Genomic DNA, 14,347 nt, shown 5'->3' on the forward strand with positions numbered 1-14,347 from the left:
CTTGGGTATTTCGAATCACGTGTGTAGAGAACCGCAGATCTCTGAATATGAAAGAGCCTTGCCCAAGTGCATGCACTGCTTTGTAGTGGTGGATATTTCGGGGTTTTTAGGAAAGGTATGTAAAGTAATATGACAATGCAGGAGCAATTTAAAGACTAGTATGGATATACTGTTGAACACCTGCCTTTTTTTAAAGTCCTAAAAATTCATATAATATAATTGAGAGCTTGTATCACTCTTTCGATGGTGAAATCACGCTTCATATATGATGTTTTAACGAGCCATTAAATAAAATGTCAGTGTAATGGGCCTCCTTAAGGACTGAATTTCATTAAGAACATCTCGTCATTTTAGTAATAAATTTAATTCTGAGTTTGTTAAATGAATTCGAAGTCATCATTGTGAATAATCAATTCCAAACATTAAAAATGGTGTTTAACACGCAGTAATGTCTTCCCTTACATATTTCATCTATACCAAACCCGGGAGCCATTATGGTTCTTCAGGGACTTTGATTATTGAGTAAATGGGGGAGGGTACATACAGTACGTGTACGGCCAATGCGGATCCCGTATTTTCCGTCAACCCACCCCCACGTGCGGGATAGAGCTACCGCGGTATATCTCAGGTAACCCTGCATATCCCACGCTCCCCCGCGGTTTCAATTGTAGATGATTAATACCATCAACAAACGCGAGTTATATCCCGTTAACGTAATAATACTAGCGGGAAAAAGAAACTGCATTATTGGTGGCTCACCACACCCAGAAATAGTTTCTCAAATCAGTACGAATTCATTTAATTATAAAAGGTATGATGATATACAATAGATATATATGCCAAAAAAGGCAAAAAATATACAAATTTGGATAAGAACATGATTTAAAAAAAAAAATCATGTCAACACATGAACAAAAAAGACTCGGGGGGGGGGGGGGGGGGGAGGATTTGAATTCGAGATCTGCGGTTCACCAGCCCAATGCTTTAACCACTGAGCTACAGTACAGCCAACGCGGATCCCTTATTTACTGCGTCATCGCGACGGTGATAGACAAACTAATCGATCGATACAAGTAATTTCACAAAACATTTAAATCGCCATCTTGTGACGTGGTGTCCTACAGAGTATAAGCTTTAGTGTAGTGAGCTACCTTAATATATAAAATAATAATAATAAAAAATAACAACGAACAAATGTTTACATCGAATAACGTCAATTTCAGCACACTCGAAAGACACTGGTATTTGAACTTGAATTAACAAAGTTAATAACGCGTGTGACCACCATTTGCATTCACGCATGCTTGACAACGGCGCCTCATTGATGTCATTAAAGTGTTCAGAAATGCTTGAGGGATGTTGTTCCAGATGTTGGATAAAACCTGGCCTAAATTAGCCAATGTCACTGGCTGATTTGGTAAACGGCGTAGACTGCTTGAACAACGCTCCAGACATCGATCAGCGCACGCTTTACCCGTGAAACAGCAAAGGTAACTTCACGAAAACTGATTATTCCCGTTAGTATAAAATCACATTATGGTGCATAATTTCATAAATTATATTTCAGGTATTTAATTATACACATGTAGTTGTACAAAAAAAAAAAACACCCAAAAAAACAAAAAAACAACCTGTATCTTTACTTATGAATTAACAAATTTTGCCAATAAACTCCCAAACGCTTGCTCCAGAGGTACTGCTTGCTTTTTTAATATTGGTCCATATGTGAGGTGAAGTCCGTAAGCTATAATAGAATCTTAGTTGATTATTTAATGTCGTAAATTCAATTAAAAAACCTACTTTCGTTTTCGATAAACTACCCAGAAATAGCAAAAATGAGAGTACAGTGGCGGACACGCTTTGGCGGATCTATGCCAATTTTTCTTTTTTCTTTTTAATGACAACTTAAGATAATACAATATGAAGTAAATCCGTTGTTTATCGATGCTTAATTTTAATCTTACAGATCGAAGAAATAAGTTTCGATAATTTTTGAAAAATAAATAAAATACGCCTATTCGTTTCTTCAATCCGTGATTTTAATCTTGAATCAGCCCGGTGGAAATTTCCAGAACGAAGCGAGGCAACATAGGTCTACGACCAATCGCACATTCTGGGGCCTTTCTGTCAAGCCGAGAAGTTGCGATTGGTTTTTATGATAAGCATAAAATTGTGCAGATGTTCAGTGTTAGTAATACTAATAATAGTTTTGACTAGGCCCATTATTATCATTTTATGAAGATTTAAAATTATTTACATCGAAGGACACCCCTCCCTTCCTCTCCAAAGACCTGACACATCGATAAATTTTTAAATATGATATTCATCTGATATTTTATTCGATAAGTCGAAAACTGTCCAATACGTCAGATATCGAATGGTCCGGAACTGTTCTGGGAAGTTTGCGTCTTATAATTTAAAACTTTTTACCAAAATTAGGTTGTACACTACTTGACAATGTCCAAGAAATCAGGCCACTGTTTACAATATAGCAGTTTTTCTGTATGTCATTCATATAGTGCATTATGTTTTCGATTATCGCGTTTGACGAGAATAATCGACGTGCATTCATAATTTTGCCCTTAAATTGTCGCTCTGGACAAAAACTACCATAATAAACTCTTTTTTCAAATTTTGAAATTATGAACGACCGTTCATTTTGTCTTTGGTCAACTATTCGGCATGACGGATTACGATTCCATTCGTAAAATCATTTTCTAATTTTCAATACGGAGAGAGATCATTTATGTTACATAAGGAAAATTTAATTTGGAGCTCCAAGTGACTTCTTAATAAACAAGTTTTAATTACTGTACAGGTATGCGATATCAAAAATATAACATAACTATGCACGCAATTATTAAAAAATTGCTCTTAAATTCATTAATTTGAATTAAAGATATCGTCCATTCAATTCATGTGGGAAACAATTCAAACACGTATTAATTTAAAATAGTCCCTTCTCTATGCAATATTATTTAATTGTGATTCGTGATTCCCCATGCTCTCTCTCTCTCTCTCTCTCTCTCTCTCTCTCTCTCTCTCTCTCTCCAACCATAGTCATTAATAAAACTAAAACTCGGATTTTATCAAAATAAAGATTTCAATTATATTGAATATATTGCATTATATCAAAATCAATTTTTGTATGAGAAGACAATGTAATTTTGCTACATTCAGAGCCGCTGATAAGATCTTCAAACATACAGTATATCAATAACAAAATGAATATACCTTACTTTTTCTGTCATTGAAGTAATAAATCACAATTCTACAAAACATTTTGAAACTAAAACGACAACTAATATTGCTTTAATGAGCAAACACCCATTCATACCCTGGTTCAATCTGGGCAGGTTTCTGCCTTGCTGAGGGAATGTTACCTTTAATCCTCTTCATCATCTGTCTTCATAAACACACATCTAAAATCAAGGTCATCCAATATTTTAACATATTCCTCTGATCTTCAAAGAAGGGGTTTGGTTTTTTTTTTTTTAAATCGTCATCTGTCACAGTGTGTTGTGCTCATTCTCTGATGACATACGACAACACCAGAGCATCACTAACACGTCTCTTCTTGGCGTCATACCACCCAGTCTTTTTCTCCAACATGGACATTCTCCACTGCAATTTCTGAACAACATAAACAAGAATATCTGAACAACATAAACAAGAATATCTGAACAATATAACCAGGAATATCTAGACAACATAATCAGGAATATCTAGACAACATAACCAGGAATACTTAAACAACACAATTAGGAATATCTAAACAACACAATTAGAAATATTGCTTTTTCATTTCTTAAACATTCATATCATTAGAGTTTCTCGTAGACTACTCTGTAAATTCATACTTTCTTTCTCCTGCTGTAGTGGAGCATTTTGGTTTTGTGCTGCTCCACTTTGCCTGTTTTTTTTTGTTTTTTTTTTTTTTTTTTTTTAGCTCACCTGAGCTAAAAGTTCAAACGAGCTTTTCTGATCACCCGTATTCCGGTGCCCGTCCGTCTGTAAACTTTTAACATTTTTGACTTCTTCTCAAAAATCACTGGCCAATTTCAACCAAAGTTGGTAAAAAGCATCCTTAGGTAAAGGAAATTCTAAATTTATAAAAGAAAGGGCCACACGTCCTTCCAAAGGGAGATAATCAAGAAAAGGTAAAAATAGAGTAGGGTCATTAAAAAATCTTCTTCTCAAGAACCACTGGGCCAGAAAAGTTTTATTAGGTAGTGCAGATTCTAAATTGTAAAAACCATGGACCCTGGGGGTCGGATGGGGCCACAAAAGGGGGTCAAAGTTTTACATACAAATATATAGGAAAAATCTTTAAAAATCTTCTCAAGAACCAATAAGCCAGAAAAGCTGAGATTTATATGAAAGCTTCCTGATATAATGCAGATTCTGAATTGTTAAAATCCTGGCCCCCGGGGTCGGATGGGGCCAGAATAGGGGATCAAAGTTTTACATACAAATATATAGGGACAATCTTTAAAAATCATCTTCTCAAGAACCACTGAGCCAGAAAAGCTGATATTTACATGTAAGCTTTCTGACATAGTGCAGATTCAAGTTTGTTAAAATCATGGCCCCCTGGGATCGGATGGGGCCACAAGGGGGATGAAAATTTTACATACAAATATATAGGGAAATATTTTAAAATGTTCCTCTCGAGAACCACTGAGCCAGAAAAGCTGATATTTATATGACAGCTTCCTGATATAATGCAGATTCAAGTTTGTTAAAATAATGCCCCCCCGGGGGTAGGTTGGGGCCACAAGGGGGATCAAAGATTTACATACAAATATACAGGAAAAATCTTTAAAAATCTTCTTTTCAAGAACCACTCAGCCAGAAAAGCTGAGATTTATATGAAAGCTTTCTGATATAGTGCAAATTCAAGTTAGTCAAAATCATGGTCCCCGGGGGTCGGATGGGGCCACAATAGGGGATCAAAGTTTTACATACAAATATATAGGGAAACTCTTTAAAACTCTTCTTCTCAAGAATCACTAAGCCAGAAAAGCTGATATTTACATGAAAGCTTTCTGACATAATGCAAATTCAAGTTTATTCAAATCCTGGCCCCTGGGGGTCGAATGGGGCCACAATAGGGGATCAAAGTTTTACATACAAATATATAGGGAGAATCTTTAAAAATCTTCTTCTCAAGAACCACTGAGCCAGAAAAGCTGATATTAACATGAAAGCTTCCTGATATAATGCAAATTCAAATTTGTTAAAATGATGGTCCCCCGGGGTAGGATGGGGTCACAAGGGGGGGATCAAAGTTTTACATACAAATATATAGGAAAAATCTTTAAAAATCTTCTCAAGAACCAATGGGCCAAAGAAGTTCACATTTACATGAAAGCTTTCTGACATAGTGTAGATTCATGTTTGCAAAAAACATGGCCTCCAAGGGTAGGTTGGAGCCATAATAGGGACTACGGTTTTACATGCACATATATATGGAAATCTTCTGATATGGACCAAGGTGACTCAGGTGAGCGATGTGGCCCATGGGCCTCTTGTTTTCTTTATGTTCCCTCTGTGCCATCGATTCAAAATATCTGGCAACTGCTCTTCAAGTATAGAATACATACATGTGCGTGTTTATCTATCTATCTCAAAGGGAATTAAATACCAGCAACATTCTTGCTACAATGGTGTCAGATCTATCAAGAGGATGCGAGGTGAATAGAAAGCACAAGGGGGATCAGCAACACAATATTGATTGCCTTTTGGTCATTCTTGTACTTTTTATTACACACACATTACCCAACATATTGCTAATGCGCGGAGTTTTAAATTTCATTGTTGCGTTGTTCTTATTTACTTTTTAACCATCACCCTTCAGGATGAAAAAGTGAAGATAACGTACAGTGATCAATGTAAAACTTATATGGTATCAATTTTGATGCACCAGATGCGCATTTCGACAAATAATGTCTCTTCAGTGATGCTCAACCGAAATGTTTCAAATCCGTAATACATGTAACAGTAAACTAAGAGCTATTTTAGGGGAAAACAGAGTGCCAAAAAAAAAAAAAAAAAAAAAAATGGAGTCAAATTCGTCTAAGGATAAGAGCTATGCATGAGGGAGATAATCCTTAATTTTGAAATGAATTTCTAAATTTTATCACAGCAATTAAATATAATCTCATTGAATTGTTTTCATTAAAAACAGGTCATGTACGTACAGGGCATCCAAGTTAATTTATGCTAGGAAGGCAGTATGCTAATACATTCAGTGAATTTAACGTGACTTCCTCTGTAGCAGTCCTCCCTGGACTTAGGATACAGCCCCTTTACAAAGCCTGCGTAATGGCTGATTCGCTCCAGAAGATACTCTAAAATTGGAAAGTAGATAAATCTAACGCTGTCTCAAAAGTATAATTTTAAACTTATTAAATAGATTTAATTTCAAGATATTCTAATTTAATGATGCTTACATACAATAGCATATCTAATTAATCAAGTATCAAGTTACATGTAAAATAGCACAAGTTTTCTCAATAATCGTATCTTCAAAGTAGCTCCTTCCTCATGTGACGTCATATACATGTACGTTTGCAAAATCGTTATTAGATTGAACTCTGAGCATGATAGAAATATATTATTTAAAGGAATTGTATTCACTAGATAAAATAAAAAATTTGGTAAACTACTGATACTGAAATTTATCATTTTCCATAAAATCAATAATCTATAATAATGAAAAAAATTATTAAGGGCAATAACTCCTATGCTGGAATTTTGTCTACAGCATAAATGATTTCCCCGATGTCCACAATCAATTGATTTAAGCAGAATTATTTTGAAACGGTTGACATTAAAAACTTGTCATTTTATCAAGTTTTATTTTTATTAGTTTGTTTAAGGTAGCTCATTACAATAAAATTTTATTTAATGGCTCGTTAAAATATCTCTTGTGAAGTATGATTTTACCATCGAAAGAGTAAAAGCTCTCAGTCATTTTATTTGAAATTTTCCCGGAATGATAAAAAAAATGTGTGTTGTTTGCAAATAAGAGACTCTAGAGTCAAAATTTCGCTGTGATTTGGTGCATGATATGAATGTCTAATAAAACATGCCTAAAAGATTCAGATATAAACGGTCTAATTTTTTTTTTAGAAAAAAAGATTTTGAAGATTTCATCCGTAGATTTAAAAAATACTTACAAATGACGTTTTCAATTTTCATAATTTTTTTTTTTTTTTTTGAAGATTAGAACGTCTATCTGAGTCGTTTAGGCACGTTTTCTTAGATATTCATATTATACATCAAATCACAGCGAAATTAGGACTCTAGAGTATCTTATGTGAAAACAAAGTATCTTTTTTTATCATTCCGGTAAAAATCACAAAAAAAAAAAAAAATCATTTAAATTACTTGAGAGCTTGTATCACTTTTCGATGGTGAAATCATACGTCATAAGAGGTGTTTTAACGAGCCATTAAATAAAAATTTAGTGTAATGAGCTACCTTAAAGAAAATGTGCGATTTCCAGATGTTGACATATAGGCTGCCTCTATTTATATGTGATTTCTTTAAAAGATGGCAACATACACATTGTCTTTGGTTATTGATTAAACTAAACTATACCAAGTGGAGTTTAATAACTTTTCCATTTAAAACCATTATTGCTGATACCATCCCCGTCTACAAGCTGTTTGTAAGCATTCATAATAAAGAATAATTTATTATGATATACATTTGAGGAATGGTATGGTTTACCTGAATCATGATACAAAACAACAAACTGTTTAGCCTTCAGAGGATGCTGACTAATCAGTCAATAAATGCTTGGGTAATTCTGGACTAATCAGTCAATAAATGCTCGGGTAATTCTGGACTAATCAGTCAATAAATGCTCAGGTAATTCTGGACTAATCAGTCAATAAATGCTCGGGTAATTCTGGACTAATCAGTCAATAAATGCTCGGGTAATTCTGGACTAATCAGTCAATAAATGCTCGGGTAATTCTGGACTAATCAGTCAATAAATGCTCGGGTAATTCTGGACTAATCAGTCAATAAATGCTCGGGTAATTCTGGACTAATCAGTCAATAAATGCTCGGGTAATTCTGGACTAATCAGTCAATAAATGCTCGGGTAATTCTGGACTAATCAGTCAATAAATGCTCGGGTAATGCTGGACCCCCAGTAATACTTGATAAACTGGAATAATAATTGCTTGGTCAATGGGATAAACAAGAATTCTACCGTTTTGAGACATAATTGGGGAAGGGGCTAAAATTTTGTTGAATTACTTCGTTGCGAAAGTTACGAAATTGTTGTCAGTGTTGTGACATCGCTCCGCTTTTGCAAGTCGAGTCCCTGCGGCGATGTTCCCATTGGCAACTCTAGAATGTCAATTTAAATTCATGGTCCCATAAATTAAATAGCACGAATTCAAAATTGCCGACACTTGTATTTGTTTTTAGTATGGTATGGATTTATGTACTTTTACTGTCATAAAACTAAAAACGGCTTAGTGTAAAATGCTGACCGTGTATTTCGGAGTCTGGAGTCCAAGGAAGGTGAAATCCAATACTTTTCCTCTCATGATGTAAACAATACAAAATACTTGGTAAATGTAGTACGTCAATTAGAACATCAGGGAATTCCGACAAAGAGGAAAGTAGACTGTAAATATAAGAAATAAATTATTTCTGAAAATACGAGGGTGTAAACTGCAACGCTTTACGCCGACAAACGCGCTCTATGTAGTATGTTGCCGCTCCGTGTAGTACGTCGCCGCTCCATGTAGTATGTCGCCGCTCTCGCCGCTCCGTGTAGTATGTCGCCGCCCTTTGTAGTGTGTCGCCGCTCCGTGTAGTATGTCGCTGCCCTTTGTAGTATGTCGCCGCTCCGTGTAGTATGTCGCCGCTCTATGTAGTATATATGTGTCGCCGCTCCATGTAGTATATCGCCGCTCCGTGTAGTATATCGCCGCTCCCTGTAGTATGTCGCCGCTCTATGTAGTACATATATGTCGCCGCTCCATGTAGTATGTCGCCGCTCCATGTAGTATATCGCCGCTCCGTGTAGTATATATGTGTCGTCGCTCCGTGTAGTATATCGCCGCTCCATGTAGTATATCGCCGCTCCGTGTAGTATATATGTGTCGTCGCTCCGTGTAGTATACCGCCGCTCCGTGTAGTATGTGTCGTCGCTCCATGTAGTATGTCGCCGCTCCGTGTAGTATGTCGCCGCGAAGCGTCGCAGTTCATATCCTCATGTATAACTATACTCATAAAAAAAAATGTTCTAGTGTGCAATACTATATTTTCTACGCATTCACGTGTGAATTTGGGTACTTTGAGTAAATAGATGCAGTGTTCTCCTGCTCTATTCATTTTAACTATTGTAGTTAGCATAAAAGTTCAATGGTTTCTTCCAGGAGAAAACGAATTCTAAACCATGCGTTGGAATTACAAGCAGGTGCCCCCCCCCCCCCCCCCCCCGAGTGAAAAGTTAGAAAAAAATTAAGTAAACATCTCTTTGTCACACCATGGGATACCTAATATTTTTGCAATCATTGTACTGGTTCATTTTAAAAAGTCATTTTTGAATCGTCAATAGAAATGTAATGACGCAATAAATAAGCACATGGTTACCTTTGTTAAAAATACCAGTAATGAAATACTGTCATAACACAGTAATACCCGCTTCCCGTGGGGATCCGGGTTAGAAAATAAGTCCTCGGTACCCTTTGCTTGTCGTAAGAGGCGACTAAATGGGGCGGTCCTTCGGATGAGACCGCAAAAATCGAGACCCCGTGACACAGTAGGTGTGGCACGATAAAGATCCCTCCCTGCTCTTAGACCGTTTGCAAGCACCGAGCATAGGCCTAAATTTTGCAGCCCTTCACCGGCAGTGGTGACATCTCCATATGAGTGAAATATTCTCGAGAGGGGCGTAAAACAATATTTAATCAATCATTAGTCAGTAATTCCCGCACGTAAGTATTTGCCCATAAATTTACTGTGTAACTAGCAAGGAAGCCACAATAGTTACAATAGTTACCATATAGCGTACCCTATTTCATATATATTCTTGCTGCATATTTCAGATGCATTATTGAGTATTCTGTTGGGCAAGTTCCCTGACGTCATCTCAAACCCTATTTCATAATCATTGATCCCTAAACCATAATATATTCCAGCTGAACATATCAAGATGCATTGAGTATATATTCTGATGGGTAAGTGCCACGGGGTCATTCCAACCCCTATCATCTTTTTATTGTTCAAATACATGTATCTTTGATATGGTTGAGATTCAATCCCTTAACGCAAATACGGGTATACTCTTATGCACATGACACAATTCATTGACCACCAGGTTTCTGTTCGTCCCAAAATGATGATTTGGCTAATGCATAAAATGTAAGGGGAGTTCTGGGAACTAGGATTTTCTATAGAAAAACGTTTTTCAACCCCCAACTGGGTGGCCCGTAGTGTGAAAATGAAAATTCTAAAACCTTATTGCACATATATAGGACACCAGCAATTACCTTCTGAAATATGATTTTGGCTACTGCATAAAATGTAAAAGGAATCGTGGGAACCAGGGGGTGGTGTATAAAAAAAACCAGTCGTTTATTTTACCTCCATTTGGCCCCCAGGATGAAAATGAAAATTCCGAAAACTTACTGCACATCTACAGGACACCAACATCTTCCATATGATGAATTGGCTTCTGTGTAAAATATAAAAGGAGTTCTGGGAACTTTTGGGTTGTTGTTCGTTTTAGAAAATAAACCGTCGTTTTTCTACCCTCATTTGGGGCTCAGGATGAAAATTAAAATTTCAAAACCTTATTGCACATCTACAGGACACCACTAATCATTTTTGGCTATTGCGTAAAATGTATGAGGAGTTCTGGTAACCAGTTGTTTTAATAGAAAAAGCATAGTTTTCAGGCAAAATTGAAAATTCTGAAACCTTTTTGAACATCTACAGGACACCACCTACATGTACATGTATAACATTCCAAACGATCAATTGGAAGTTACTGAATTCGAAAGAGTTTGAGGAAGAAGAAAGGTAACAACATTGTAATGAAGTGTACTGCATTCACTCAATCAAAGCAGTCAGGAGCAGAAAACTTGGATTTGCTCATTTGAGTATGCAGATTTATTTTTACCCCAGACCACAGGCAATTGAATCGCTTGGGTTCGAATTTAGAATCTACTATTAAAGAGTATTATTTGATAGTAACTTCAAACCCAAGCGATATAGTTAGATAAGTGTTATTTTCGCAAAGTTCGTTCATTCAACTACGAATAATGCACCACAATTTGAGAAAGCTCTGGGAAAATTGTCATTTTATGATTTATTTGCAAATTGAGCTGTAGTGTCTCTTTAACGTGCATCTCGAGAATTTTTCACTTATATGGAGACGTCGCCATTGCCGGTGAAGGACTGGAAATTCTAAGCCTATGCTCGGCACTTATGACCCTTGAGCAGGGGCCTTGGTTTTTGCGGTCTTACCAGAAGGACCGCCCCATTTATTCGCCTCTTAATGACAAGCAAGGGGTACTGAGGACCTACTCTAACCCGGATCCCCACGGGGATTTCTTGTACGAAATATGAATGGGTGAATAGAGCAACCTTGCCGGCAAATAAATTGAAAAATAAAGGAGCAAATAGAATAGCATATATGTAATCTCATTGAATCGGAGTGGATCTGAAGCAATCAAATGAGCAGAAAATGTCCATTTATTGCTTTCCTGACAGTAATTCCTGTTAGTAATTCCCAATGTTCATTGGCCTCGTAGATCAACAATTCGGGAAAATGCGGGAGAGGCGCTGCGCAAGTGTCGGATTTGTTAACAATGTATCCATTGTGCTAATTTCACAGAAAGCTCGTTATCTTTCATGTGAGTGGCACATTTGCGTAATTAGTACCCCCCCCCCTTTTTTTTTTTACATTTATAAAATGTTAGAGTAATTCACGACATAATGTAATATTTTAAAACAAACGAAATTTATAGTTATTCACATTAGTTTCCATCTTGGTATGGCCATGGTCTCGGCAACCGATTATGTTCGAAAATCATCGTTCCTGTGTCCGAGTATATGAGAATGGCGTCCGAGACTATGGCGGTCTATACGAAACGCTCATAGATGATATGATCTCAAGCAACATTCCCTTGTTTATTTTTGCTGAATTTTTCATCAGATCTTGGCGATTATATTACTTATACTGATAGGTGTTAATTGGTACATACTTGGGTAGTTGAAAAAGACCGTCAGTTACAGCTTGAAAGGGTTTACAAAATATTACTAAAGATTTACAAAAACGCTGGCACTAAAACTAAACTAAATCTGCTACAAATGTATTTACACTGCAAATTACAGGCTTGCTAATAAATGATTTCTAGGGAGTGAATTATAGGACACGTCCTATTCGTTCAAAGGGCTGATCCACAATGAGCGAAGTGGTAATGATATCTGGCTTAATTATTCTCAAGGACGAGTTAACTAATATGTTATGGTAATCATCTCTTGTTAATTTAATTTAATGCTTTACTTATTTAATGAGGATTACCCTTAGGCTATGAATATATTTTCTTGTTGCGATGGACTATGAATACATGTACTATTATAGTAATACTGGTTGCAACCATACCGCGTGATTTACCATTATTCTAGAATATTGTATATAACATGCTACAATAACATTGTTACAATGTAACTGCATAATCTGGGGAAAATACGATATAGTGTAATGCTTTTATTATTTATCTAGAGAAATGATAAAGCAATGGTATATTTAGACACTGGGTATGTATGGCATGCTGATATCGGTCAATCCACGAATTTATCAAAGATTGTACATCTCATCAACTTACTTTAATCATACAAACTGGGTTTTGATCATTGTAGAGTTGGATCTGAACGTTTGCCGAGGATACGTCTAGTTTTACTACATGCCCCAGTCGACTCGCTGTTTGTTAGCAGTGGAAGGTGTTTTCGATCGATAAAAAAATGTCGGACACAAGGAAAGTCGGTAGGTTTACAAATTTACGCCTGTTTATACATTGTCTGCATCCAAGTTTAAAGGTTATTGTAATCGTATTGTTTTCGATTAGATCCCCCGGCCCAGCATGATCTACGCATCAGCTGTTGACACTGGTCATTGTCAGGGCTGTTTAATTTAAAAGTCAGGCTGTGGTGTTTCATAGACTTAGCAAGTTATGCTATATAATAATGTGTTATTACATACATGTAGCTAATAATGTGTTACTATAGAGCCAATAACGTGGTATTATATAGCATATCTTGCGAAGTACATAGCAGAACTTGTGAAGTGTATGAAACAAGCGTCTGTGTGATTGGGATGTGCTGACACACGTTGATAGGAATATTTCTGTCTTTGTACCTGTGCGATGGGACCCTGAAAATTGCCAAGCTCAACGAACTATCTTTAAAATGACCAAGATCGATATCAACTACCTTGAGAGCAAAGGTCAACTAACTTCCGTGCCTCATCTATGTACATTTAACTAGTGTTTTCCCTAAGAACCGGCCGCCGGCCAAATTGACCGTTTCAAACGATTTTCTGGCCGGTTCAAATATAAAAAAATCAAAAAATAATATGTTGTCAATTTCAGTGATGTTGATTTACACGATCGATCTTTGCAAAGAATGTATGCGGTAGCAATTGGTTGGCTATAAATATCTTTCATATTTCTTCCTTGTTTATGTTTTTATCGAGAGCTTTTTGAAACGGCGATTTTGATTGGACGATATTTTAAACTCTCACCTTGTACGTGAGAAGCACATGGCAGTGAAAAATAATGAAGCGTCGAACGAATACATTACATGATTTCTTCCAGTCAAAACATCGGAAAGGTGTGTATTTAACACCACTGTGACTAACTTGTCTGAGGTAAAAATGTTCAACCCTTTGGTATATATTTAAAAATGTAGGTTAAAAAGTGGCATATGAACAAGGGTCATTTTGCCCCCTGAAATGCCCCAGAATACAGGATTTTGCGTCTAATTTTCCAAAATTTCATGGGGGGAATCCCCCATACCCCCCCCCTGGCCTGTTACAATTCTAAATGGGCTTGTTCAAATGAAATGAATGGAAAACACTGCATTTAACTATATGATAATCATGTAGGTCTCCTTGATCAATTCAATTCAGTGGACATAAAGCTGGCAAATTTATGCAAATTTACTAAATCAGAAAGTCAATGTTCATGGCTGTTTGAGAAGTGCAATAAGGGACACCACTTTTATACACATGTGTTTTTATTCAGTCTAACACTTGAATCGTTTAGGTAGGCCGTCAGCAATTAATTCTGTGTTTAACGTCAGGGAG

General features: G+C 36.4%; 1 protein-coding gene across 2 annotated transcripts in view; it reads left to right on the plus strand.

The window, feature by feature from the left end:
• The first annotated feature begins 1,272 nt into the window (after positions 1 to 1,272).
• LOC130048371 (amidase-like) overlaps positions 1,273 to 14,347 on the plus strand; it is a 28,941-nt gene continuing 15,866 nt past the window's right edge. The window contains exons 1-2 of one of the 2 annotated variants that reach the window (XM_056145020.1): positions 1,273 to 1,490; positions 12,904 to 13,027. In XM_056145020.1, the coding sequence (XP_056000995.1) occupies positions 13,006 to 13,027 (22 nt within the window). In that variant the 5' untranslated portion in view covers positions 1,273 to 1,490; positions 12,904 to 13,005. Of the gene's footprint in view, positions 1,491 to 12,758; positions 12,802 to 12,903; positions 13,028 to 14,347 lie in introns of those variants that run through there. The other variant, XM_056145019.1, reaches the window with a different exon arrangement.

The sequence above is a fragment of the Ostrea edulis genome, chromosome 7 (genome assembly GCF_947568905.1).
Source record: "Ostrea edulis chromosome 7, xbOstEdul1.1, whole genome shotgun sequence".
Classification (NCBI taxonomy): domain Eukaryota; kingdom Metazoa; phylum Mollusca; class Bivalvia; order Ostreida; family Ostreidae; genus Ostrea; species Ostrea edulis.